Source organism: Cyprinodon tularosa, unplaced genomic scaffold (assembly GCF_016077235.1).
Source record: "Cyprinodon tularosa strain WSP-4 unplaced genomic scaffold, ASM1607723v1 ctg1348, whole genome shotgun sequence".
NCBI lineage: Eukaryota > Metazoa > Chordata > Actinopteri > Cyprinodontiformes > Cyprinodontidae > Cyprinodon > Cyprinodon tularosa.
Window position 1 is genome coordinate 43,863 of NW_024038166.1, and position 27,695 is coordinate 71,557.

Consider the following 27,695-nt stretch of genomic DNA (forward strand, 5'->3'; position numbering starts at 1 on the left):
TAGGGATGCTGTTCTTGGGATGGTACTCCTCTTCCAGCGGTCTCATACAAATGCTTAAAATATTTATATATTTATGGATTTTTTTTTTTTTTTTAGATTATGTCTCACAGTGGACATGCACCTACAATGACAGTTCCAGACGCCTCCATGATTTCTAAGTGGGAGAACTTGCAAAATAGCAGGGTGTTCAAATAGACTTGGACGGATTTATTTTATCATTTTGTATACAGAAGTGTAAACAAAAAGAAATTTCATTAACGGCTCTCTAGCCTTTCATTTTTTTTTATTGTAGCCTTGGAAAAAAATATCAAATACAAAAAAACAGCAATATAAACATATGACTATATTTACAGTGCCAACATTTCAGGGTTATTTCTTTACTTAAATACTTATTTTTCATCACTTTATTTCCTCTATCATAAAAGAAAATTCTTTTAAAACATGGGGAAAAAGAAAATTTATTCAGCTAGAAACATTTACTCTCTTTTCTTCCTTTGGCACTTCAAGGCCTGAGGGTCCAATAGATTAAACATTCTAATCAGTAAAAATAAGCTGAATAATCAGCCATAGCTGGAATCTCATAGAGAGGGAAGGATTTCTTCCTGTCAGTCGAACTGCAGAGCGAAATGCATTTGGTCATGATTTGCAGGAATCGGGCTCTTTTCTGATCCGCTGGTCCTTATGGATGTCCAACCAGAAATCTGGGTTGTCTTGGTACCATTTCACTGGAAGATGCATACAAAATGGTTAATTAACCTATTTAAAGAAGTGAACTCTGTTAAAGTGTTCTTTAACAGTCCATATAGGATTCAAATCTAGATCTGTAGTGAAACACTTTAGAAACAAGTAAGTGTATTTCTATACTTTCCATGTTATTGCCAAAGTTATTAACCTGGAAACTAGGAACTCTAAAAAAATATATATATAACATCAAATGTTCTTCCTTGTTTTGTGAATCATTGTACCTGTTTGTCTGATGCCTTCAGCCCAGGACACCTCTGCTCTCCAGCCCAGCTGCTGCAGCTTCTCACTGCAGATTGGGTAACAAACGTCGACCTGAGGCCTATAGGAGCAATACAAGTTTTAACTTGGTATCTTGCAAAATTGCAAAAACCTGCCAAATATAACTGACTAACCTGCTGGATACGAACTCAATCCAGTCGTTTAATTCAGAGTCAGTCACATTTTTTACCTGAAACATGCAGAAATGGTCAAAGCATCTGAAAATGACTAATTGATAAACTTCAAACAAAATCTTTGACCCTACCATCTTTATAAGTTCCCGTGCCAGTTGGCGGATGGAAATCTCGAAGCTTGTTCCCATGTTGTAGACTTCTCCCACCGTTCCTTTCTCCAGAACCAGCAGGAAGGCCTGAATGGCATCGTCGATGAACAGGAAGTGGCGGGATAGAGGCAGGGTTCCCTGAATGGTGCTGCAGGAGGAAGAAATGAAGACTGTGGATCCTGTGTTGCATCAAATGGAGAGTTCTGTAAGTTGAATCATGCCTACCATTTTCTGTTGTTCTGCAGCAAGGTGAGAAATTTTGGAATAACCTAAACCATTTGGGAGAAAAAAGATGTTTAGATTGTGCCTTAATTTGCTTAAATACTCCTAGGATTGCTCTGAATACCTTCTCGGTGAACTGTCTGGGCCCATAGATGTTGTTGCTCCTGGTAATAATGATGGGAAACTGGCAACAGAGAAGCAGGATGAAGTCGATCCCAAAAAGGTCTAAAAATGGGGGGAAAAAATCCAGACCAAAGCTAGTTTACCTGATATTTATCCCAGTAGGATCTGACCAGATACTCTGCAGCTGCTTTAGTAACAGCATACGGATTGGTGGGGCTTAGCGGACTGTTCTCATCAAACGCCTGAGAGGAAAGAGAAAAACGGCTAGTCTACATGGAAATTCTGATTCAGCAGAAAATTATAAAAAAAACCTGACCGACCTTATCCAGACCAGGTCCGTACACTTCGTCCGTGCTGACGTAGATGAAACGCAGAGGCTGGTGTCGAGCTTGATGGGCGGCTTCCAGCAAAACTCTGGTCCCGTCGATGTTGACCCGCTGGAAAATGGAAGGGCACTCGAACGAGGACTCTGCAGGAAAAAAGACGTCATAATCTAAGCGAACTCTGACCGGATAGATCCTGAACTGTAATCTGATCAGGGGCAGCTCACCAACGTGGGTTTTGGCAGCCAGGTGAAAGACGACGTCAACGTTTTCAGTGAGGAAAATGTGATTTACCAACTGAGGGTTGCACACGTCTCCCTGTTCCCCATGCAGAAACAGAATCTGTATTTTTTTGCACATGATTTTCCAATAAATATTGCAAGATTTAAAAAAAAATTTTTTTTTTACCCGAATAAAAGAATAGTTGGCTCTGTTTTGAACTCCTTCCAGGCTCCTGGGACTGCAGCAGTAATCCAACTGCAACATAAAATAGATAAACCATTGTTTTTCCCATGCTAAATAATTTATCTTCTTTTTCCCCTGCCTGCCACAATTATCTTAATAAACAAACTAAGTATGCAAATTTTTGTTTTTCAACAAATAAAGTACCCTTTATTTGTCTTTATAGGAGATTTATGGGGGGTTATGGGCAAATTATTTAAATAAACAAATGAAAAAGGCAGAAATGAAGGCATGAAGCTACAAAACTTGGGAGCAAATTATAAAATACAGATCAATCCTGGAGGAAAACTGGACAATACATGCTTAATACATTTTAATGCTGTTTAACTATGTACTATTAAAGGTCGTTACAGGAAAACCACTTAATTTTTTCTTGGTCACAAAATGTGTAATGAGTCGTTCAAGACTTACAATATCCAGGTTAATGATTCTCCAATCGGGGTAACTGGCAACCAGCGAACACACCAGATGAGATCCTCTGCAAATTTACAGAATATTTAGAGCATATGTATTCGGTATGTATAGAAAACACGAGTGTTTTTAGCTTTTAATCATATTTAAAGTTAACCTACATGAACCCGGAACCTCCTGTAACCAGAACCGTCTTGTTAAAGTCCATTATCTGCTTTTCCTCCGACTGTCATGGCCTCTTTAGCTATTAAATATAATTTTATGACATTTTGTAGCTGATTGTGAATACCGTGTTTTCCTCTTTACAGTACACGGATTGTGTGAGATGTGCGACAGTTGTAGAACTTTTAACGGCAATGTTGACACGTTGAAAGTGGGAGGTGCGTAACTGTGCGTGTCAGCTGCTCTCTATAATTTGATTGGGTATTGGCTATGATGTAAGAAGGATTCCATCATTTCAATTGGCGAATTACGGGTCAATCAAACTGTCAGCTGTAAAAAAAGGTTGAGAAGCTGCTTTAAGTGAGCTAAAATATTTGATGTTCCGGGATTCTTTTCAAAATAAAAGCCTTAGTTGGGCCTGATGGATATGAGGTAATTGACTTTATTAATTATTTTTGGGATTTCTTTTCATTTGGTCGGTATTCTCTTCTAAATGTATTAGTCGATTATCCTTCCGTTCCTTGCTCCAAGTTAAAATCAAATGTTACTGTAAGCTTTTATTTTTGTACTTCAATAACACCTTTCCGGTTTAACCTTCGGAGAACATGGCTAGCTTCGTACCCCGGCAGTTCCACTTCTGACTTCGTGGCTCATTGAACTGATTAGCTGACGTTTATTTTTCTTTATCGTTTCTCGTCAAAGCGGAGGATAATGTCACATTTATCGGCGACCCTCGCCGTTGCGCTGCTGTTCATCTTGGAGGCTTCGGGGAAAACTGTGAGGGGGGTCTTCAGGAGCGAAGCGGCCAGGGAAGAAAATGGCCAGTTCATCACCAAATTCATGTATCAAGGTAACGGTGCTGATGTACAGCTGCGGCTCCAATCAGACACAGCTGCTCAGCTACAGTAGGGAAACTAAATGTTCATATTTTTCACTGCTTTACTTTCATTTTTATGTGTTATCTGCATTAAAGGGGTGTAACTCACTAACTAATCATTAACTTTCATGTTGGCAGTGATTGTCAGCTAATAAATCTCCCAATTTTTTTTAACCTTTAGGCATAATTACTCTTCTGAGGACCGCTAATAATAGTTAACTATTACAAAAATAGTTGATTATTCAAAATAATCAATTAATCATGGATATTCGGATTGTTTCATCCCAAAAGTCCTCTTTGGAAAGTCATATAGACTGAAAAACTAAATGATCAAGTATCGATATTAAAGTTCGATATTCGATATTTAAATAACAGATAAACACAGTTACAAAAAATCAATAATGTGTAAGAAAAAAAAACACATTGTGTGTGTGTGTGTTTTTTTTTTTTATGTAACTGTGTTTCATAAGTAGTAATGTATTTTGAGAACTGAAATGAATGAGGACATTTTTTAAGAATATATGATGGATAAAATAAAAATTTTATAATGTAAATAAGTTTTTTTTGGGGGGGGGGGGGGGGGGGGGGGGGGTTGAGACCCAGATCAAGCACAGTTTTGCATTACCACTTAGTACGGAAGAGGATTAGGACCACTGAAAAAAAAAAATGTTAACTGATCTTTAAATTTTATTTCATTATAATATGAGAAAAAAGTCAGAATTCTGACTAATCTCGGAATTCTGACTTTTTTTTGTCAGAATTTGGACTTTATCTAGGAATTCTGACTTTAATCTCTGAATTTTGACTTTAATCTCTGAATTTTGACTTTAATCTCTGAATTTTGACTTTAATCTCTGAATTCGGACTTTAATCTCTGAATTCGGACTTTAATCTCTGAATTCGGACTTTAATCTCTGAATTCGGACTTTAATCTCTGAATTCGGACTTTAATCTCTGAATTCTGACTTTAATCTCTGAAATCATGCTTTAATCTCTGAATTCGGACTTTAATCTCAGAATTCTGACTGAATTCTGATAGCTAACAAACATATTGGCATCAAGCCATAGCCATGTCTGTTTTAGAGATTAGCTCTCTTGTATTATTCACCTTCTGCTCCTCCATAAATTAAATAAAAAGTCGCCTAATTCCGTCATTTTTCACCAATGTGTTACTGGCCCTCCCAAAAAGCTCACATCTTTGTCAGTGAAGCTGAGTGCTTCCACATTTCTTCCTTCATGGTGCCCATCTACATTAAGATCCAAAATTCTGAGATTAAAGTCAAAATTCTGAGATTAAATTCTGACTTTTTTCCCCATATACTGAAATAAAATTTAACAATCAGTTCACTTTTTTTTTTCCCAGTGGCCCTAATCCTCTTCCGTAACTTAGGCTGTTATGAAGACGTTTTAGTTTCTCCTTTATTTTATTTCCTTAGAAATTGAACATAAAAACGTCCCAGTTCGTTTAACTGTTATTTTAATAGTAATAATAGTTTAACTTTATTAATCTCACACTGGAGAAATTTACCTCTGCATTTGACCCAGTCCATTTGGGAGCAGTGGGCTGCCATTGTGCAAGGCTCCCGGGGGAGCAGTGTGGTTAATGGTCTTTGCTCAGGAACCCAGAGTGGCAGTCTGTGGGGACCAAACCGGGCACTTGCACACTGCTCTAACCACTATCAACCGACACTCCTGTTTTCCAGGTAATGCCGGCCTGTTGGTGTGTCGTCTGGACAACCCATCCCTGGCAGCAGAGAAGGAGGCTAGACTGCTGCTGTACCAGGACCTGGATTCAGACCTGGACAACCTGAGCTGCTCCCAGCGACTCGGCAGAGCCCAGTTTAACAGTAGGTATCCCGCTGTGATGGTTAAACTTTCATCTTTAAAGCAGGCAAGCAATATTTCTGTATTCTTCTCACCTCCTGCTTTAGTTCCTCTCAACCAGGAAGAACGTAACCAGACAATCCCTCATCAGTCTTCACCTACAGCCTGGCAGGTCTTCTATGCTGACAGATATACTTGTGAGGTAAATGAGTATGTTACTTTTTTTTTTTTCCAAAAACGCGTGGATAAAAAAAAAAAACTGAAGAAAAAGGATTGGTAAAGATGTCCCATTTCCCAGCAGGAAAGCTCAGTAACTCCATCCTATGCCGATGTCAGCTTCAGTCTACTGCTGTTTAATTCCGACTCTGCTGGGAACCCGCTGGATCACTTCAGCGCAGAGGAAGCAGGTCAGACTACTCTGAACTATCCTGCGTCTGTTTGTAGCTCCATCCACCTTTCAATCCACTCTTTAGATAGAATAAAAACCCCTTTATTGTCCCACAATGGGAAAATGGTCACAAAAATATGGACCTTAAAAAGTGTATAAAAATAACAGAATAAAAGAGTTAAGTGTGTTTGTTTGTCCTGTTTCTCTGTGTTGCATAATACCGCCCCTACCATGTTTTAGATTGCAGCCAATGTGTTTAAAAGCACCCTGTTCATTATCTTTGCAGTCTAGATTTTGAATAGCTGCTGTAGATTGCCATTGGGACCAGCTTGGGGAATAGCATAGAACCTTAAACCACCCTGAAATGTTTCCCACCCTGATTCGTCTGCTGATTGTTTTCGTTTTTTTCTCAGGGCTGCATAGTTTCTACTTCCTCCTGCTGCTGGCCTACTTCATCGCCTGCTGCATCTACATCCAGCCTCTGCATCAGGCGCTGAGGAAAGGGGGGCCCATGCACACTGTCCTCAAGGTGCTGACCACAGCGCTGGCTCTGCAGGGCTGCTCTGCCCTCTGCAACTACATCCACCTGGCCAGGTAGGGTCTTTGCAACCATTAAAGTTCAGCTTTAGTTTTTGAACTTCTTTTGCAACAATTACAAAAGAGAAAAAACTCTAAAGGAAAAAGATAAACAGTTATTCTAATATGTATTTAAAACACATCAACTCTGCTTAGCAACATGCATGTTGTTTCTTCCTGTGAGCCTGACAGACGGGTTTATGTCAGAAACACATTTGTATTGAGTTGAAGGGATGTTAATATTTGAGTGTGGTGCAGCCAAATGCCTGACTTTATTCTGATGGAGATTAAATCACATCTCAAATATTTTCAGCTTCTTGCAAAAGATAAACCATGAAAAAAAAAACAAGTGGAGACATGCACAAAACTTAGGAGGAATAATCCAGGTGCAACAGGTAGCAAAAGCTCAGATAATGAGAGTCGTATAAGTAAACACATTTGTTACACTGAGTGAAATATTTTAATCTTTTACTTTTTTGATGATTATGTTTTGCAGATAAAAAAAAACTAAAATAAGAATATTACATAAGATCACTCTTCCGGATCGAACCTGAGAGAGTATTCAGAGGAAACCTAGAAGAAAATAAAGTCTTATCTCACTTTAAGTTGGATAATGAGTGAAATCAGTGACTAAAAATGTTGAACTTAATTTTTTGAAGGTATCGATGTGAGTGAAAATGATCTCCCAGCAGTGAATAAATCTTAACCATCCTGTAACCTGGGGTCTTATTTTCTGCAGATACTCCAGAGACGGAACTGGCATCCCGCTGATGGGCAGCCTGGCAGAGTGTATGTTTACTGTCATCCATACTTCCCGATAACACTACTTTAAAAGTTTCATGGCTAAAGATTGAGCTACCAGATGTAGATCCGTTTGTTCTGATCCACTCTCCCTTTGTTGTCTCTGTGCAGTCTGGGATATGGTGTCCCAGGTGTCCATGCTGTACATGCTGCTGAGCCTTTGTATGGGCTGGACTCTGAGTCGAGGCAGGAAGCCTCAGTCCAGACCACTGCAGTGGGAACGGTCCCCAGCTTCAACGGCCGTTGCCGTTGGGGGGGTGGTCACTCAGGTATGTAGGTTTTTCTTCATGTAATCGGGTCAAACGTTTAATCATGAGTTCTGCAGCTTGGTGGTGGCCTGGTTTGTGGTTTCCAGGGTGTGCTGCTGCTGTGGGAGCAGTATTCTGAATCAGAGAGTGAACATCACAGCTACCACGCCCAGCAGAGTCTAGCAGGTCTCCTCCTCCTGGCTCTGAGAGTGGGCCTCTCCCTCCTGCTGGCGTCTGTCCTCTACCAGATCATCTCCACAGAGAGGAGCACCCTGAAGAGGGACTTCTACCTCACCTTTACTAAGGTGACTACATCCAGCAGCACAGCATGCTCCAAACCTACAGTGTCCTCCACAATTATTGACACCCCTGATGTTAATACTTTGTACGACCCCCCTTTTGCCAACAAGAAAGGACTTAATCCGCTCATATAACATTTCAGAAGATCGGAGAACACTTTCTTCTTTGCACAATCTATCTAGATCATCCAGTACCCTATCTTATGCACTATCATCTTTAGCTATCCCCACAGGGTTGAGGTCTGGGTACTGATATAGCCATGGGAGGACCTTGAGTTTGTGACTGCTGAACCATTTTTCTGTAGATTTTGCAACATATTTTGGATCATTATCCTGCTAAAAGACCCAATTTAAATCGTCTTCAGCCTTTTGGCAGAGGCCATCAGGTTTTTATTTAAATGTCCCTGCATTTCAAAGCCTTCACAATACGGTGGGCATGAGGTGATTTTCGGCACACTCATCTTTTGTTAAACGTCAGACCCACTTAGATTGTTTGTTGCCAAAAAGCTCAATCTTAGTCTCAGGAAAACCAGATTAAAGGAGAATTCCGGTTTTTAACACTTTTAGCCCATTTTCTGTAGTGTCCAGGATGAAATCGAATGATCGACACCAAAATTTTGACAATTGCTCCTGTCTCTGCTTTTTGGCTCATTTAGAATCCACCCCTGGCTGCTTTAGAACGGCTTCCATAGTGCATGCCCGATAATGTCCTTAAAACAACCTTAAACGTTCTTTTTTTTAAATATGCTACTCACCGTGTCGTCAGCGCTGTTCAATGACGTTCCAAAAAAAGTTTCGTAAAGAAAAAACGTTCCTGTAGTGTTTTATTTAGCATTTTGTAAATCCCATTGAGTTCTGTTGGAATAGTCAATATTCCCCTGCCACCGGAAACGGAAATGGGGCCTGTTTACACAGTTTTAGTCTTTTCGCTTCACTCTGTGTACTCCGACGTCGAGGTGCTAACGTCTCTGTTAAACACTTTAAAAAACTCTGAAAATGGAATACGAAAGGTGGATTCTTGATTCTCGACGTCGGAGTACACAGAGTGAAGCGAAAAGACTAAAACTGTGTAAACAGGCCCCATTTCCATTTCCGGTGGCAGGGGAATATTGACTATTCCAACAGAACTCAATGGGATTTAAAAAATGCTAAATAAAACACTACAGGAACGTTTTTTCTTTACGAAACTTTTTTTGGAACGTCATTGAACAGCGCTGACGACCCGGTGAGTAGCATATTTTAAAAAAAGAACGTTTAAGGTTGTTTTAAGGACATTATCGGGCATGCACTATGAAAGCCATTCTGAAGCAGCCAGGGGTGGATTCTGCATGAGCCAAAAAGCAGAGACAGGACCAATTGTCAAAATTTTGGTGTCGATCATTCGATTTCATCCTGGACACTACAGAAAATGGGCTAAAAGTGTTAAAAACCGGAATTCTCCTTTAAAGTCATGGTGCAAAAGGCATTGATCTGGAAAGATCAGTTCAGTGCAAAATAAATAAATATGGTGCAAAATGCAGTAGAACATTGAGTTGTGTTCTATTTCAAGAGATTATAAAAAATCATTTTGAAAGACTTTTTCCAAGTGTGATGCAGAGACATGATTATGCTACGTTCAGACCGCAAGCAGCAAGAGCAGCAAAGACGTGCAACCTGCTTCATTTTTTATGCTTGTACAAGTTTAGTTCTGATGCTCGGTTGAAGCATCTTTGCTGCTCTAGCTGCGCGGAGGATAAAGTGGGTCTGATGCACGTTGGGCGGAGCTCCCCTATGCTTTCTTTGCCTGAGAAAGTCCACCTAAAAACTTAATCTGTGCAGTCAGTTCATCCAGATTACCATCCTGCCTTCAAATATTATTTTGCTGTCGGAGCCGCTCAGACCCCCATGTACCGGCGATGCGCTGTCAGTAGGAATCCCATTCAACAGCATTTTAATTGAGCTGTTAATAAACAGTTTCAGAGGAGTGAACATAGTGATCTGTATCATCAGCGATGTGTCTGTCTCTCTGCCAAATCCCAGATCAGCTTCTCTGATTGGTTGATATGGCGTGTCCAGCAGCAAAAGTAACAGCTGCGTTTGCAGCACGTCGCATGCCTCAGATGCTCAAATGCTCAAAACGCGCTGCTTCAGCTGCTCAGACGCGCTGCACATGCTGTTTAAAATGCTCTGCAGGACATGTTGTTGCGCCTTGATGCGCATCAAACCATTGACTTTGCATGTAAACTAGCTTCTCCTGCTGCCTTTGCTGCTTGCGGTCTGAACGTAGCAGAGTTTCAGCTGTTCAACATGCTGATGGTAGTGGGGGAAAAGCTGTTGCAGAACCTGCTGGACCCACAGCGAATGCTGCAAAGCCTCTTCCCAGAGGACCGTAGGAAGAACAGTCCGTGGTGGGGGTGTGAGGGGTTGCTAATGATGATATGGGCTTGGGACACGGAGCGCAGGGATGGTCTGATGGTTGTTTTGGAGACTTTGTGACCCCAAGATTGCACTGTTTGATGCAATTCTGTGACAGTGAGCTTAGGACTTGTTTTTACTCGTCTTACCTTCCTCCTCACTGCGCGTTGTGTCAAGATGAAATTGGGATCTCTTCCAGCCTAGATTGTCGCTGTTACAGTTGTTTTAAAGTTCTTAATGATTCCTGTGACTGTAGACACAGGCAAGTTAAGGCAAGTGGCTATTTTTCCTGTATCAATTGCCTGACTTATGAAGGTCGACACACATCTGCCTTACTTGAATTGTGTGTTCTCTTGTCCTTGCAATGTTGACAAATGGGTAAAAGAATTAGGCCTCTGTGTCACGTCATATCTATACCCCAGGGAAACAGGAAGTCACCAATTACTAATTAAAAGTTCCTGACCTACTTTAGCAACTATAGAAAAATATATTTAAAGGAAATTAATAATTTTTTTTTTTAGCTGAATTGTTAGGGGTGCCAATAATTGTGGAACACATGATTTTATTTCATTATTTTCCTAAATATATGATTTTTATTTTTGCCATCAAATAATTTATTTAAATAAAAGGTTGTTTTTTTTCTCTTTTTTTTGCCTTTGGGTTCTATGCTTTTTTTTTAAAAAAAGGAGAATTTTTCGAAGTCGTCAACCACACCTTAAACAGGGGTACCAGTAATTGCTGAGGGCGCTGTAACACCTATAAACTCCATGGTGTCTTCTCTCCGCAGGGCTGCTTCCTGTGGTTCCTCTGTCACCCCGTCCTCGTTCTCATATCTGTGATCTTCAACGACCACCAGAGAGAGAAGGTGTGAAACCAACAAAACATTCTGAAATGCTAAGCTTCGTTTACGATCTTCACCGTTTCTCTCACCGCCTTCCTCTAGGTTGTCACCATCGGAGTGATCCTCTGCCAGTCCATCTCCATGGTGATCCTCTACCAGCTCTTCCTGTCTCGCTCCCTCTACTGGGAGGTTTCCTCCCTCTCCTCTGTCTCTTTGCCGCTCACCATGTCCAGAACGAACCACAGGGGGCGCTTATGAGCTCAGCTGCGTTCCCAGCTCTGTGAGATTACGGCGCGGATTGCGGCGTCTCCTCTAACCATCCTCTGTCTCTGTCAGAGGAGCTGCTCAGCTGTTACTGCAACGTTACTACCTCTGACTTCTAACTGCAGAATGTGGCTGGGGATAAAGAACCACTTAGAGGGTCTCTGGGATGTTAAGATGCATGGCCAAGCATGCATCAGCAGGTGATGTAGACATTAGCAGATAAAACAATTAAGCTTGGATGGTGCAAAGTCACCATGCTGATATTAGATAATTGAAAGGATCTAAGAGAGTCTGCATGCAGACAGGGGTCCTTGCAGCAGATTTCTGACTTCTTTTCATATCTTACAACCACAAACTCTTTGTTTCCTTTCACTCTTCACAGCTTAAGGGAGGAAAAATGAGCCATTAGCACAGATTAGCAGTTTAGGATCTGCTGGATTGTTCTACCAGGATTCTTCTTTGTTCTGCTTCTTATCCTGTTGTAAAGAAAATGATCCCCACAGCATGATGCTGCCACTGCTGTGTTTCACCATGTTTGGGATCTCAATTTCTGACCTTCAAAAATCTTCATGGGGTAATTTATCTATCTTGTGCTGAAAGCAAACAGGGGATTGGTTTGAGCTGTATTTCTCTGCAGCTCCTCCAAAGTTCCCAAAGAAACTAATGGCTGCTTCTCTGATTAGGTTTAGGTCAGAGGCCTTCAAAAAACAAGCTTAACTTGTCCATTTTTTCATTCATTTACGTTTTGTTGTTTAATCTCAATCCTAAATAAACTACATTGCAGTGTGTGGTTATAACGTGAATAAAAGTTTACAGGGTAAGAACAGTGTTGCAGCGAGCCGCATAGAGATGCAGGGAGTTTATATTACAGTTTGGAGCCTCTAATTTGCCAAAGAGATGGATCAGCTTAGATTTAAACAGACCAACATTTGTTTTAGCAGCAGATTCCCGCTTTTGTACATGATTCTATAATTATAATTCAATATTTTTGGTGGGCTTTATACATTTTATTGAGATTTGGGGGGATAAAAAAGTAAAAGATGAAGGTGAGCTCAGTAAAGAGGTTTCTGTGGCTTATCGCAAAGTGTCTGGATAGCTGAAAATGTGACAGTAGCATGTGGGATGCAAATCATTTAAACTACATTATCTCTGTAGCTGCCGCGTTTAGCATGACTCTAAAATGCAGATATAGAGGATTACTAAGGCTATCTATGACATGAAATTAAGTGTATATACATTCCAGTGATATTTTTTTTTTTTTTTTTTATTATTGTGCTAAAACTGAATTATGTTTGTTTCAAAATGCTGCCTGATGGAATCAGATACACAACTGCAGTACAGGAGCCAAGAGAGAAACTGACATCTTTTGTATTTATTCATGTATTTATTTTTTTTAAGTGATTCAAAAATAATTTACTGTATAGTTTCAGGTGGGATTTATTCAGCAGACTGTTTAAAAGTAGCTATTTCCTACCGTTCTGTCTGCTAAATCAGAATTATTTTAATTAGCAGTAAAAAAGGGCAAAATCCTGCACCAGCACTGCTCAAACTGTTTGGTCAAAGAGGCTGACAAGCTTCTACACGAACATTAAAATATACTTGAATGTAAAGTTTTTGTTTTTCTCTGTTATAAATGTGCAAAATAATCGTATTCCATGTTGCTTTGCACTTGAACAGTGCATGTGTCGATCATTGCTTTATGCGTTATACTGCAGCACAATGACAATCTAGCATTTAGTAGCCTATAAAATGTAAAGTTTTGGTATGTAAATGTATCTATTCCAACATGATTGCCCATGTCTTACAAGATGTCACCTGTGGAAATAAACATGCCAACTGGATTAGATTAACTGTCTTTTTTTTTAAATAAAAGAGAAAAGCTAACAACGTCCAAGTTTATTTTATTTTTCTAGAAGAGCTGCAGAGATCCTCTCCGATCAAAGAGTGACTTGAAAAACACAGACTCTTCCTCTGGCTGGCATTGTACAGTGCCCGGGGAGCAGTGTGGGGTTAAGGGTCTTGCTCAGGGACCCAGAGTGCAGGCTGTGGGGATCAAACCGGGTACTTGCATCCACCTCAGAGCACAAGCATTGCTTTAACCACCAGGCCAACACTTCCCCCATTAAGGCAATCGTTGCTGCAGCTCTCTGAAACGGGAGGCTCAGTGGTGTAAATTAAATCCAAACATCACGGATTGCATTAACAAATGTTGAAACTCATAAAACACATCACTACAACGGGTGAAAATAGCTGTTGTGAAGAGCTCTGAAATAATAAATTCCAGAAACCATGTCAAGTGTTCAGCACAAGATAGCTGCTCGGAATGATCACTTTTCCCTCTCGAATTGTGAGGAAAAGCTTCTCGCTGTCTGGCCACTGTCAGCCAAAAATCCTTCAGTGTGTTTGCCAATCACCATTGAGCAGCAAGATTCATGACCCCCACCTGCTCTATAGACCATCTAAGAGCATTAGCCTCACTGGAAGTGACGTATTTAGACGTATTATCCAGTCAGGGCTCTACTTTGTCGTTGCTTACCTCAATAGATCGGGGCTTAAACTTAACAGGGATTTCTCATAGAGGTTTACAGTGGATGAAACAGTATATTAATTAGCAAGATACTCTTGAGAAATTAATTGCATGACTACGATTTAATTTCCCCCTCGCGGTTTTCAGGCTCTTCAAACTTCATATCTTCATGTGCATGTTGCACAGATGCAGCAGGAAGTGTTTTAGTTGCAGAGAGAGGCTCCTTGGCCAGGTGCAACTGTTTGGGAAGAACAGTGCCTTGCAGCAGCATGTCCCTGTCCTTCCTCTTATCCCTCCTAAGCAGCCTACAAGACATCCATCCATCCATTTTCTTTACCTGCTTATCCCAAGTGGGGTCACAAGGGGTGCTGGTGCCTATCTCCAGCTGTCTATGGGCGAGAGTCGGGGTACACCCTGGACAGGTCGCCAGTCCATCTCAGGCCTTCAAGATTTATTATTTTATACATCTATTTTTTATATATCCTCCTTTCCTGAGGTTATTACATGCATGTATGTGTATGTTTTTTTCAGGTTAAATCTTATTGTACTACAGTGACTCATCATGACTTATAATAGAATGATGAATAAAATCATTTTTATTTAGATGTGCATAAAAAAACAAAAACAAACAGGCTTTGCATTACTGCAAAACCACCGAAGCTAATTAGAAGGGAAAAAAAAGCAGCAAAAGGCAATTAAAAAAAATTGTTTCACCTACCTTGTGGAACCCACAGGAGCACTGAAGGCTTCTCCCAAACAGATCCCTAACGTTTGTACTGTTCTGCAAGGGGCAAGCATCAATTCTCTCCAAGGCCTTTTTCCATTTTTTGACCCCTAGCTGTTTGTCAGTTGAGAAGTGGAATTGGCACATTTCGAGCAGATGTCCCACCAGTAGCTATCTGGCTTACCTGTCTTAGTCATCTGCAAACATCAAATATAAAACAGGTTGACATGGATCTAAGCTATGAGTATATACTGACATACAAACGACAGTAAGCAAAGTTTTTACAGCAAATAGACGAATAATTAAGTTATAATTGGTCTGATACGCCACATTATTTTGCACTACTAAACTGCAGAACTTTTATAATCCTTTTAAATAGAATGCAACTCAATGTTTTATATTCATTTTGCACTGCATTTTTAATATTAATGCCCTTTTGCACCATTATTTTTTAAATGTTTTATTTCTCTCCTACACTGTTTACATTCTGATTACTGCTGCACTTTCTAAATGATAATGTTCATGCCACTCTTTCACTTTTGCAAGCTGCTCCTTACACAGTGGCAAGCTGCTCATAACACATAACATTGTTGCAAGTTGTATGCAACAGAATTTCGTTTTGCATACACTCTGTGCATATAAAATAACAATAAAGTTTCTCTAGTCTAATATTACGTATATTCACATCCTAGCCACACAGTGCAAGCACATAAGAAAGTTTGAGTAACAGTTAAATATCATGCTGCTGGGATGGGAAATTAAATCGTTTATTTATCTATTTATTTTTATGGCGGTGTTTTAGGCTAACTAAATCGTTTATTTTTATTTTTTTATGGTGGTGTTTTAGGTAAATTAAATCGTTTATTTTTATTTTTTTTTTATGGTGGTGTTTTTATGAGTATTAATCAAGTTTCCATACCTTTTTCACGTTCTGTTGTTGATGCTTACTGTAAAACGTCCTCTACGTCACGGGACCGTTTGGACTGGTGATTGGTCCTTCGTCCTCTCATGTCACGTGAGCCGTTCCGACGGAATTGATTGGTTCTCTGTTGAAACACTTTTATCCCGTTCGGACCTTGTTCGGACCTCGTTTGAAGTTGTTCGGAACTTGTTCGGACTTTGTTCGGACCTTTTGTAATGTGTTAGGACCTCAGAGGCAGTCAAGTAACTGGCGGGATTACAGCAGACTATTTAAAAATAGCCATTTCCTACCGTTCTGTCTGCTAAATCAAAATTATTTTAATTAGCAGTAAAAAAGGGCAAAATCCTGCACCAGCACTGCTCAAACTGTTTGGTCAAAGAGGCTGACAAGCTTCTACACGACCATTAAAATATACTCGAATGTAAAGTTTTTGTTTTTCTCCTGTTATAAATGTGCAAAATAATCTTAATTCATGTTTCTTTTTTTTAATAAAAGAGAAAAGCTAACAACATCTAAGTTTATTTTATTTTTCTAGAAAAGCTGCAGAGATTCTCTGCTCTCCGATCATAGAGTGACAAGAAGATAGACTTTTCATCTGGTCAAATCACACAAAACTTTATGTCAAGGTTCTATGCTTTTTGGTCAGGCAATTAAAAGAAAGCAAATTGTCAAAGAAACATTATAAATCTTTATTTATTTTATATATATATATGTAACTAAATCCATTTTATCTTCACTCCTCACCACGTATAAGTGTAAAATGTTACATCTAAATGCTTGTATTAGTCCATGTTTGAAAAAAAAGAAGAAAATTCCAATAAAAATATTTCTGATCCATAATATATAAAGACAATTTATATATATATATATATATATTTGCTTTTGTGTCAAAAGTGCACATATTTCGATCCCACATATGAAATTGTTAAAACATACAATTCAGGTCATAACATTTTTACTTAATGGAATTATGCTGGAGGCAAGGGCGTAGGTTTGATTTGAACTTTGGTGGGGACACTATTGGTCTGGTGTAATCGGTGCTATGCAATATGCATGCCCTTTTTTATGCTTGAAGTGAGTATCTGTACTTATAAGAGGAATTCATTGTTAAAAGAGAAAAGCAACATTTTGCTCCATTAATAAAAATGTTATAAGCTCTAGACTCATTAGATGCTGTTTATCAATGTTTGAAGTATCACCGGCTCTGATGAATGTGGAATTAGGACTGTTTTCCACTTTGAAAACGGTTTCATTTGAACGCCTAAGAGAGAAGGTAAATACAGTATTTTCTTTTGAAGATATAGAATTGTGCAGAGTTAAACCCCACTCTAATATTTGTACCTACTTTTCTCTCTCTGTATCAAGCAAAATAATACATTCATTAAAATATTAACTTCACTATAAAAGTTGAACATCTGGACTGTAGTTACTCTGTGTAGCCCATTTCATGTATTTTATCTGGGGCTGAAAAAAATGAATCATATTAATTGATTATTTCAATAATCGTCAACTAATTTAGTAAGTGATTCATCATTAACTGGAGTATAGAGACTTTAAAACATACAGTAATATAAATGTAAAATGTGCCTTTCCCCACAGAGCAACCCACTTAGATCAGTTATTATATCAAAATTGTAAAAATAAAAACAAAAAAATGAAAACAGTAATATCAACTTAATATCGGTAAAATGGAAACCCTCACATTTTCTTTTTTAGTTGGCTGTGTATGGGAGAATTATCCTGCCATGGCTTACAGCCTTAATTTGCCCATTTTTCCAGCAGTCTTCAGAACTCCTGGCTGACTCAGAATATTTCGTTTTATAAAAGAAAAAAAAGATTTTTGTTTTTTAGTGTACATGATATTCATTTTTTTTTTTTTTTTTTTTTTTTTTGGGACTAGTTTTGTAGCCTAATATTAATTGTAGTAACCGCGGCATTCTAGTGTGAATACATTTTCAATGTTGTGCTCCAAGCACACGCGGACTAGAAAACAGCCAATCAGAGAGAGAGAAGGCGGAACTTAAGGCAGAACAACCAATGAGAGCCCCTCTCATTCATGTAACAGCGCAGCACAGTTCCATGCGCTGCTACATGAAAGGGACAGGAGAGACCAGGCAGAGGAGCTGCGAGAGGAACAGAAGCCACTGCTGCAATAACTACTGCTGTAAATTATAAACATGTTCCTCACATCCAATTATTGGTAGGGACAATTAGGTCGGTTCAAAACTTTGGTAGGGACATGTCCCTATGGTCCCTATGCAAACCTACGCCCATGGCTGGAGGGGATCAAGGTTGGATGATTTATAGATTAACATGGTGGGAAAAAAGCCATTAAAAACAAATATATTTTCAGGATTCCAGCATTACTTCTGTGACATATTTTGAACATAATCCATATAAAATTTGTAAATGTATTTGAAATGTAATTATAAATGTATGTTTCTTTTATGAATACATCAGATTAATAAAACAAGGCATAACTGTAATGTTTTTTATTCAAATGATAAGTATATACGGTCTTCTTGTGCCTTTAGAGCAACATAGCCTATTTCAGACATCGTAAATAGTATGTGCAGTCTGCGTCAATTTACAACAGTAGGGAGTTTTAGGTTGCAAAAAATAAGATTTAAAAAAATGATCAATAAATTAAACATCGTCACGAACAGGATTCGAACCTGTGCGGGGAAACCCCATTGGATTTCGAGTCCAACGCCTTAACCTCTCGGCCACCGTGACTACGTCCCCTTAATGGGTGACGTCACAATATATATACGCGCAGCAAATCCCTGTATGGCAGGGCGATTTTTCATAAGATCTTATTCTGCCTATCCGTAATTAATTCTGAGATATCAAAGAAAAAGTTTTGACTAGGAAAAGATAAGTTTTGAAAGATAATTTGAGATATCTGAAATTATATTATGACTGGTGACACAAGATCACATTTTGAGTCAAAATGCATTTTGAGATATCTCAAATGACAGACATCACCTGATTCTTCATTTAAAGTGTCACACATACAAATTATAACCAAGACATATAAATGTTAATTTTGACTGGTCAAACTATATATTTTTTTTAAATCTGAATGACGATAAATAAAAATAAGTATATGCCGATTAAGTATATAACGATTCAAAATGTCTGGAACGTAAGAATAGTAAAGCCGTTTTTGTGATAAAATAGCCTGCCATACTCGTTTTTTTTTAAAGAAGTCTTGCATTTATTTTGTCAGAACTAAAAAGCGAAACGACATTTTCTTTATTTAATTTTAATACTATTCAGTTGCGGGACTTCAGCTTACCTCGTCATCGTATAAGTTTTGTCACTGCATGCTTTCTAGAACTTTCAAGGTTGCCCCAGTATGTAAATAAGTTGGAGGTTGGGGAGCATTCAAGGTCACCGAGTAAAACACATTACTTAACATTTCACATGACACCGGATTGAAATAATAGTTCAGTATGTTTGCAAAGTTATCAGTGCTGACTTAACTACATATCAGCGACACTAATTTGATTCATAAAAATATTGTGCGACCTTTTAAAAAGAGTGCGTTGAAACAAGATGACACAGGTTTCCATTTGTTCTATTTTTTAATGAAAGCATCACAATGACGTCCCAAAAAATGCTAAATTTCTATTGGCCTGTCGGGTTTAAGCCCCGCCTCCTGTGGATTAAGCTAGCATTAATAGAAGTTCAGGCTTTTACGCCGCATAAGAAGAGCGAAACAGTAACAAAGATGATCAACTGGAAGGTAAATATGACAGAAATATATTTAATTAAACCACAGCGTTCATGTTGTTTTATTATCTAAGCAAGGTAGTTTCCATATATGTTGCAGCTGATCGGAATGCTATGTTTTCAGAGCTGTTTAGCTTCATAGCTAACCATACAAATATAATATTATGAACCTTTTTTTGTCAGAAACCTTCACTATTTATTTTTTTAGCAAGATTTTGCGCTAATGGTGCGCATTAGCTGTTGAAGATGCAGCTTCTAACACATGGGGGTGTGCAGCTGCTTCTCTCTTTCACCCAGCCTCCCCTCTCTGTGACTAAATTAACTCCTTCCTTCAGCAAACAGCTGATAAGCCTCTAACATTTCCTCTTCTGCCTCCCTGACTGTTCCACAGATTTCTTTTCCCATCAAGGTTTTCTTAACTCATTTTAATAGATTGTCTTGTTCACTTTTATCATTTTTTCCCCCCAGGGTTTGGACAATGTCCCTCTCCTCTTCTACATCTTGGCTCTCAAGACCCTCCTGCTGTGCCTGGGTTTTGCTGGGGTCAAGATTTACCAGAGCAGGAAAGCAGATGAGGCCCTGAAGAAGCAGCAAGCTGAGAGGAGGAGGTTGGCCCAGCAGTCACAGGAGCTTCTTGACAACCTGAAGGAAGACTGAGTACAACTAGAGAAGAAGGTTCAACTTGGTTACTTTTACTCTTAATAATGGCTTAAAGCTTCAATGTTTTCCAGGCCAAGGACCCCCAAACTGATGGGAAGATGGAGCGGTGACCCCATAATTATATATATTGTATGAAATTGTTATATCAAACTGGTCCTATAGTCACTCTATTACATATGGAGTAATGTAACTAAAATAATTTCTCCCTGGGATTATTAAAATATATCTGATTCAGATTCCTGGTTGGTGGGACAGGGGTTGTGAATGAAACGGTGCCCAGCTTGAAAGAGCTCCTGTGTGTCGCTGAATGTGTGCATTGATGACTGAAAGACATCTTCTTCCTCCATTTATTCGTTTACTACAGTCTGTTGAATTCATGTTAATGTGCATTTAAAGATATTTCAATTAGTGGAAAAAAGTGTAGGTTGGAATAAAAAAAAAAAAAAAAAAAAAAAAAAAAAAAAAAAAAAAGGGATCAGTCAAAAGTTTCGTGTTTTCCTCTGTGTATCCCCTAGGGGTGGCGGACCCCCTGTTTAACACCTCCACTCTTGAGCTTTCTCCTTTTTTAATATATGTATATGGCTAACAATTAATTTCAAAAGAAATATTCTGAAATGGATGGAAAATCGACATTTTCGCCAAAATGGCAATAATTTTTTTCATTCTACTTATAGTATATCAGTTATCGTATATCAGTTTCACAAATTGAAGCAAAGTCTTATAAATATACAAATAATATTCTGACTTTAAGGGAACTTAAATTGGTAATCTGTTTAGTCTGTTTGCTGTAACAAAAAGCGGAAAAAATCTTTAAGTTACCCTTAAGAGTTTTAGAATAGAATAAAATCAAAAGTTATTGTCATTACACTGTCACAAGTACAAAGCAACAAAATGTTTCTATCTATCCAAAAGTGCAATACAGGATATAAATATGTATTTACATGTGTACAGAGACTATGTATGTATTGATTATAAATACTATATATAAACAGAAATTAATTGTAAGAGGCTATAAATAAATAAAAAAATACAAGCTATATAAAGACTATACGGGAAAGTTAAGATATGGATTATATATATATATATTAATAGGGTTATAATAAAGGATAAATAATGACAATAGCAGATAAAAGGTTTACCGATTATATATGCAGCTATAGTTGAGAAGTGCGTGTAAGTGGTGTTGGATCATGATGTTTTAGATCATTAAATTCATTTCAGTAAGATTAATATCCACAGTCAATACAAAACAAATTCTTCCAAAGTTTTTGGTCCATTAATGGGAGTTAATTCTTTAATATTACATATATTGAAGAATATATACATTTATACTTGTGGGTTTTTAAGTATGGAGTGAGAATGAGCTGCTTGTTTTTAAGGTAATTCTGCTCCATTCCAGTTGTTTTTGAGTCCAGACTTTGACTAGGCCACATTTTTTCTTTTGAGCTAATCAAAGACTTGCTGTTTTGTCTGTAATTATCATCTTCCTGCTTAACAAGTCTTCTTGGGCTTATGGTTACAGACTGATGGTCAGACATCAGACAGCTCCTAATTAATATAGATGTGGTGCCAAAGACAGATGGATAATAAACCTACCCAGTTAACCATAAAACTTAAGTCTGAAGTGTATAAATACCTCTGTGAGGCACTGTAAAGATCCCCTATGGACTAGTTTGGTTCAACTTTTTCTTCTCTCTTCCTGATCAGATCTAATTTCTCCCGACGAGTCGGAGAACCGGAATGAGGAGGACTTTGTCGCTCTGCTGGAGGCTTGCCGTTCAGCACCGGGATGTTGAACCACACTTGTTTTATGCCTTATTTATAAAACTTTGACTTTTTTTTTAAGAAAACAAAGCAGAAAATGGGATAAGTGTTGTTCTGAGTGTTTGGAGATTTTACTCTGTGCAATATTTTGTGCCAATTTTTATAAGCCTAATAAATTGTTTCTTTCACTTTGTTTTTTGAATCTTTCTAGTTTTTCTCCATTACTTCCTACTTTTATGAAAAATCATAAAAAATAAGCCATGATGGAGAAATCAATACATTCTTAATTCACTTTTACTGATATTGTATTTAAATTGGAATGTTTTGCTTGTTCTCACCGAATTTTTATGTAGTAACATTCAAGATGATCACAATTGGAGTAATTAATCCCTTGATATTAAATCAAAGTCAGAGAAATATTTCTAAACAATGTAGTGGTGACAAAAGGACTTATTTAATATATGTATTATTACGCTTTAAACCAAACTTAAACATTTGTAACATCTGTTTTATTAAATAGAAATAATTTCCGGAACACCCACTATCTATGTTATGATCTTCTCTTTTCTGATTAGAAATAGTTGAGAAATCCAATTATCCTCTCAACTATTTATAATGAATGTGAAGATTTTGTGTCGCCATATCGACGGTGATCACAGAATGGACCCCGGAGTCAGAACCTTCACTTCAAAATGTTCCTGAACTGATAGAAGTAGTCCAAATATAAAAGTTGGCTTTTTAAAGAGGTTTAGTGAAATAGAAAACATTTTTGGCTATTTTACAATATAATGTCAATAAAGAGACGTGGATGACATAGTGGAAAGAAAGACAAATCCAAATGGAGCATCCTGAACACCATCAGTGAGGTCAAACAAAGTGTTCCCTCAAACTTACACTACAACTTTTTGTTGCTGCTCTTCAACACGTCCTTTGATTATCCTCTGGTTTTGACCCCAACCTTTTCACAGCATCACATTGAGTTGGATCTTCAACCGTAGCACCATCTTTTACCAAAACAGTCCTTTACCTAGTATTCGACTTGAGGGGGGATGGCCTCCCCCTTCCTAAATGACCATCCCCCCATACCATACCCTGTAACATTTAATCACTGAATTTGTACATTTCTAATATATATCAACAGTAATAGAAATAACATTGCCCTTTCAACATTTGGCAGGCTGTGTACTTACTAGTATCTTGATGAAATTATAGTGGCCCAGAGGGCACTTGCAATTTCATTTTCGATTGGTGCAACCAGTGGAGCAGGTGACGGTGTTCTGAACAGCATCACGGCCAAGCGGCAAGACATCGCGATTTGAGGGACTTCATTTTTAAGAAGGCAAAAACTAATACTAGGTAGAACCAGACAATATGTGCCTCGTTCTAATGGAGATTTCTTCCTGTTAAAAAGGAGTTTTTCCTCTCCACTGTCGCTACAAGCAGTCTTGGTGTGAGGGATTTCCTGAGGTAATGTAATTAACTGGTTTTAGTTAGAAATATTTTTATCAGTTTGACTGTATGATCCTGTTGAATTGTAAAGTGCCTTCAGATGACTTGTTGTTAATTGGCGTTATAAAGATAAACTGAATTGAAATTGAATTGAATTAATGAAAAGCAAAGAAATATACGAGGAAAAAGAAAAGCACATTTATTCTTGCTGCTTATAGGGAGGTCAAATCTATTTGTCGGGGAATTTATTATAACAGTCTTCATGAAATAGAGAGTAGAACATGGTATAGCCTAATTTTCTGCAAATTGTAGAAAGGAAAACAAATGCCCCTAACTGTGAATATGAAGGATGCTTTTTCAACAATGGAATCATTAAACTAGGCTGCAAAAAATCACCTACCTATGCACTATGGACTATGCACTAAACCTGGTGAAGGCATTTGTTCCCTGCTGCTGCAAACGCTTCAAATCACTGTAGGGAAAATCTGCCTTTTAGCATACTCTTGTTTTAAAGTTTAATTTTCATATCATTATCAACATTTAGAAAAACAACACTTTTCTTTCTGTGATTTAATCAGTTTCTAAAAACTCAATTAGGGGAACCAAATAGGTCTTTCTCACTATATTGACCTGCCGTTTTTTTAAAGCTATACAACTTTACAAAGAACTGTGTTTTGTGTATGTTGATCGGATTACAATAAAGTACCATCAGCAAACTTATCATTAAGCAATTAATGCAGCTGTCTGGAACTATAATTCATATTAGGATGTACCAAATCTAGTAGACATTTTAAGCTATTTTGCTCTGAGGTAAGGTTTTATTAAATTAACTGAGGAGGAGGAAAGTAGAGGAGTCATATAATGGCACTAAGGAAAAAGTGAGTTCTTGGGCTGAATTGTTATTGATTTGTTTATTTTTGTGTTTAAATGTTTGTAAAAAAAAAAAAAAAGCTGGAGCAGTGTTCTTAAACTCATTTTCAATGTATTCTGAAATGTAGAGCTTGATCAAGAGAATATGAAGAAACATTGTTTAAAAATCTCTGAAAGTTTTGTAATAGTTTAAAAGAGCGTCATATTTCAGCTCTCTTTAAAGCAGTGTCTTCTATAAGAGGTAGAAATAGCTGTAAGGAACCACAGCTGGATCTAAAAAGAAATATCTGCAAGTTTCTATTTGACAAAATGCCTTCCAAAAGTCAAACCCTTATATTTTAAGCACTCCTCACCCAGTCAGAGATTTCAAACAATTTTTGCTAGTTAGTTTAGATTTTCAAAATTGAATTTTGCATGTGAGGCAGGAATTGACGTTTTTATTATCTCTATGTCACATTGCACTAATGCAAATAACTTATACAAAAGAAGCCTTTCCAAGTATGTAGAATTGTCTCTCTAACATTCCTGCACAGAATTTAATAAAGGCTCATATTTTATCAGAAAAAAAGTTTTTTATTGGTTTGTTGCAATTTTAGAAACTAAATTTGGGGTTTTCTAAGATAATTATAAAATTAAGAAATGTGCATCTTTGTTTGTATTGATTTTTTTTAATAATGCCCTTTATTTGTTTGAAATTAGTGCATCTTTGTTGGATCCCAACTCAGTTACTTTCTGCAATAATAAATCTGTCCACTAGAGGTAGCAAAGCTACTTCCACAAAGATACATTCAGTGGTTTATCCAACTCTATTAAAACACTTATAAAGAAAAATATAAATCTCTGTTACACTTGAATTTTCCTCTTATCTTAGGAGTATCAAAAGCTTCTTGACTTCAATTATAAATTAATAGGAAGATAAGCAACCAAATAAATACTAAAGCAAGGAAATGCTAAGTTAATACATCTGCTTTAATGCTTAATGGTTATTCGTTTCCCACTCAAATATTTGTTGTTAAATAAATTACAAACAACAAAACATTTCCACCCCTAACCTTAAGGTTAGATCTGTGAGAAAAAAGTATAATAAAACGACTGAGTTGCAATAAAAATGTTGGCCAAATTTCGATATATATGCCAACATTCCTATCAATGACTTGACTGGGTTGGGCACAAGAGAAATACTGAGAAACTCATTATAGGAGGCTACCAACATGGCAAATGTTTGAAAAAGAATGGATCTGACATTTATGGACAGTTAAAGCTAAACCATTATTGTTTTTCTAAAGAAAAATGAAGCCCAGTTTTCATGTTTGTCAGTTTTCTAAGTTGTGGAGCTGTCCAGGGTTCTGAAATGAGGACCTTTCTGCATGAAGGGTTTTGAACAGGTTTTCTAACCTGTGATCATAACTCTGTTGGAAATGTATGTACACTCTACAATAATAAAAACCAGACGTGCAGGAAAAATAACAAACTACTTACTTAAAACTACTTATTTAACTCTACACAAAGATCAGAACAAAACCCTCTAAACTCAAGATAGTGATCAAACAAAATAAAATGTTCAAACAAACATAAGATTTATCTTGAAATAAAAATTTCCTCAACACCAGCAAAGGATGTACGTATAACCCATGAACACTTCAGCTGATAACTACTGCTTTGCACCACAACATACTGGTGCAGTGTCCGCATTATAGCGGCAGATGCACTGATTGGTCTATTTATGATCTTATTTATAATGGAATATTCCCCTCATTCATAAACAGGACCCCAAGATACCCAGTGTAGATTCGCAAAAACCAGAGATGAAATCCGTTGGTCCCTAAACCAGACCTACTCTGGTTCTTGACTGAGCCTGTTCATACAAGTTATGAACAGGCCGGTGACAGAGTGCAGCCCTGGCTGAGACCAATGTGCACTGGGGACACTTCTAATAGGCCCTAGCTAAGGGCCTATCCCAGACATTTCCAAAATTAATATTTAAATCCCAAAAATGATAGAGTGAGTGAAAGGGACGCTATCCAGCACCCCCATCAAAGATGCTAACAATGCCTGTGACTTTACCACTGATCAGCATCATAAAGGGCATCTGAACCACTCTTTAGTTGATCAGTCATCCAGAGCCTGTTTGATTGGGAGACCCTGTGAGGGGCATTTTACCCCCGACGAGATAACCTAGGGTAACATATGAGCATTGAAACTCTTCATCACGTTCAAGTGATTGCTCACAAACTTTGCCAGATATGTCACATCCTTGTACGAACCACAGTACTGGAGAGTTACAATCATTGCATTATCACCCAACACACAGTTTGAAGAAAGCATTTATTGTCATGATCATTGTTGTCATTGAGTCATCTTCAAATAAGCACAACACAGATCTTTATAAAGCAGAATGTTTATCATGGAAATTTTATTCTGTGACAAAGACATATTTTTTTTCAAAGCCAATAAAAGAACAAAAGGACTACCGTATACAAATTTGTTTCCTTATTTATGCAGCTAATGTCATGGAAAATAAAGTAGATTAAAATATGGTTGCTTTGAAAAGTTTCCTGGTCACAAAAGTGAGGACCAGGTATCAGTGTGATCTTTTTCATAGTGTACAGGTAAGCTGCTGTTGCAGCTCACAATTATATTTCTGTTAGCAAGAATGTTTCCTTTATAAACACAGTTACGTTTTTTGGATTGTTTCTTTAATTTACAAACAACAACTCTAAATTCATTTTTACTTTCTGTGAATTTAGTTCTCTTATTATAAACCCCTTGACCTTGACAAATGGATTTAACCTCTTTCGGGGCAGCAAGAATAAACGTGTTTGTCTTCTTACAGCTGCCATCATTGCTGTAAATCCTCTTCTTATTCATTACAGCTGTACATTTATTTGCCGTCATATTGTTATCTATATGCTGCCTTTTGAACTTCTCATAGGGTGTTTCTCTGTCATCTCCCGATTCAGGTGTGCTGGTTTCATTCATGGACTGAGAGGCAGTGGCCTGCAAAGGCAGCAAAAAGACAAGCAGGCAAAACGGAAGGATCTTCATTCTAATCTGTTGAAGGGACAGACAAAAGAGTTTTTTTGTTAGTTTATGAAATGACTTTTAGAAAAAGGGATTTAGTAGAAGGTGCTCTGGTCAGATTATCAAAAATAAGTGTAAAAGGAAACAAATAACGCATATCACTCTGGCCGAGGTGTCAAGCTGTTTCAAACAAATCATGTAAAGGAAAACAAGAGTATAAAACACAAAAAATAAACTAACATAAACCACAAAACTAATAAAAATGGCAAAATGCAGCAAGAAGCAAAAAAAAAAAAAAAAAAAAAAACGTCAAGTGGAAAAAATGTGCGACTTTTGCAACTTTTTTCCATCATCTATGTCTGAGGTGTCACAAAGTAGTGAGTCACATTTTGAAAATTAGTTGACAGCATGTTGCTTAATGGTGTTGCTCCAGATCTAAGAGGCCCCCTTGTCCCAGGTCACTATTATGTGGAATTCTTCTGTCTTCTATCTCCACCTGTTTCTTTTTTGTCATTTATGT

The 27,695-nt window shown here is 37.7% G+C and overlaps 3 protein-coding genes, 1 long non-coding RNA gene and 1 other non-coding gene across 9 annotated transcripts; 2 read left to right on the plus strand and 3 right to left on the minus strand.

Annotated features, from left to right (window-relative positions):
• Positions 1–274: 274 nt before the first annotated feature.
• On the minus strand, positions 275–3,177 carry LOC119778536 (dTDP-D-glucose 4,6-dehydratase-like). 2 transcript variants are annotated; one of them, XM_038277806.1, is made up of 12 exons: positions 2,988–3,177; positions 2,827–2,893; positions 2,362–2,430; positions 2,181–2,271; positions 1,951–2,099; positions 1,774–1,872; positions 1,632–1,691; positions 1,511–1,554; positions 1,268–1,433; positions 1,137–1,192; positions 966–1,030; positions 275–725 (listed from the first exon to the last, which is right to left on the minus strand). In XM_038277806.1, the coding sequence occupies exons 1-12, from the start codon at positions 3,032–3,034 to the stop codon at positions 637–639; spliced, it is 1,002 nt and encodes a 333-aa protein (XP_038133734.1). In that variant the 5' UTR covers positions 3,035–3,177; the 3' UTR covers positions 275–636. The 2 variants fall into 2 exon arrangements, with proteins under 2 accessions (XP_038133734.1, XP_038133733.1); XM_038277805.1 differs by having other exon boundaries at positions 276–725; positions 966–1,063; positions 2,988–3,176.
• A 415-nt stretch (positions 3,178–3,592) lies between these two features.
• On the plus strand, positions 3,593–13,344 carry gpr180 (G protein-coupled receptor 180). Of its 2 annotated transcripts, none has more exons than XM_038277801.1 (10): positions 3,593–3,838; positions 5,569–5,712; positions 5,797–5,891; positions 5,988–6,096; positions 6,491–6,671; positions 7,393–7,442; positions 7,566–7,723; positions 7,810–8,007; positions 11,183–11,260; positions 11,339–13,344. In XM_038277801.1, exons 1-10 carry the CDS (start codon positions 3,700–3,702, stop codon positions 11,492–11,494), a joined length of 1,308 nt encoding a protein of 435 aa, XP_038133729.1. In that variant the 5' UTR covers positions 3,593–3,699; the 3' UTR covers positions 11,495–13,344. The 2 variants fall into 2 exon arrangements, with proteins under 2 accessions (XP_038133729.1, XP_038133730.1); XM_038277802.1 differs by having other exon boundaries at positions 5,991–6,096.
• An 820-nt stretch (positions 13,345–14,164) lies between these two features.
• Positions 14,165–19,035, minus strand: LOC119778534. Of its 3 annotated transcripts, XR_005280082.1 has the most exons (4): positions 18,975–19,020; positions 15,671–15,919; positions 14,746–14,948; positions 14,165–14,469 (listed from the first exon to the last, which is right to left on the minus strand). It is a non-coding gene; the product is annotated as an uncharacterized LOC119778534 (long non-coding RNA). The 3 variants fall into 3 exon arrangements; XR_005280083.1 differs by lacking the exon at positions 15,671–15,919 and having other exon boundaries at positions 18,975–19,035; XR_005280081.1 differs by lacking the exon at positions 18,975–19,020 and having other exon boundaries at positions 15,671–16,294.
• On the minus strand, positions 18,328–18,409 carry trnas-cga. Its single transcript has one exon. It is a non-coding gene; the product is annotated as a tRNA-Ser (tRNA).
• Positions 19,036–19,298: 263 nt separating the features above from the next.
• On the plus strand, positions 19,299–20,086 carry LOC119778537 (small integral membrane protein 11A-like). The gene is made up of 2 exons (XM_038277807.1): positions 19,299–19,424; positions 19,880–20,086. Exons 1-2 carry the CDS (start codon positions 19,410–19,412, stop codon positions 20,066–20,068), a joined length of 204 nt encoding a protein of 67 aa, XP_038133735.1. The 5' UTR covers positions 19,299–19,409; the 3' UTR covers positions 20,069–20,086.
• The last annotated feature ends 7,609 nt before the right edge of the window (positions 20,087–27,695 follow it).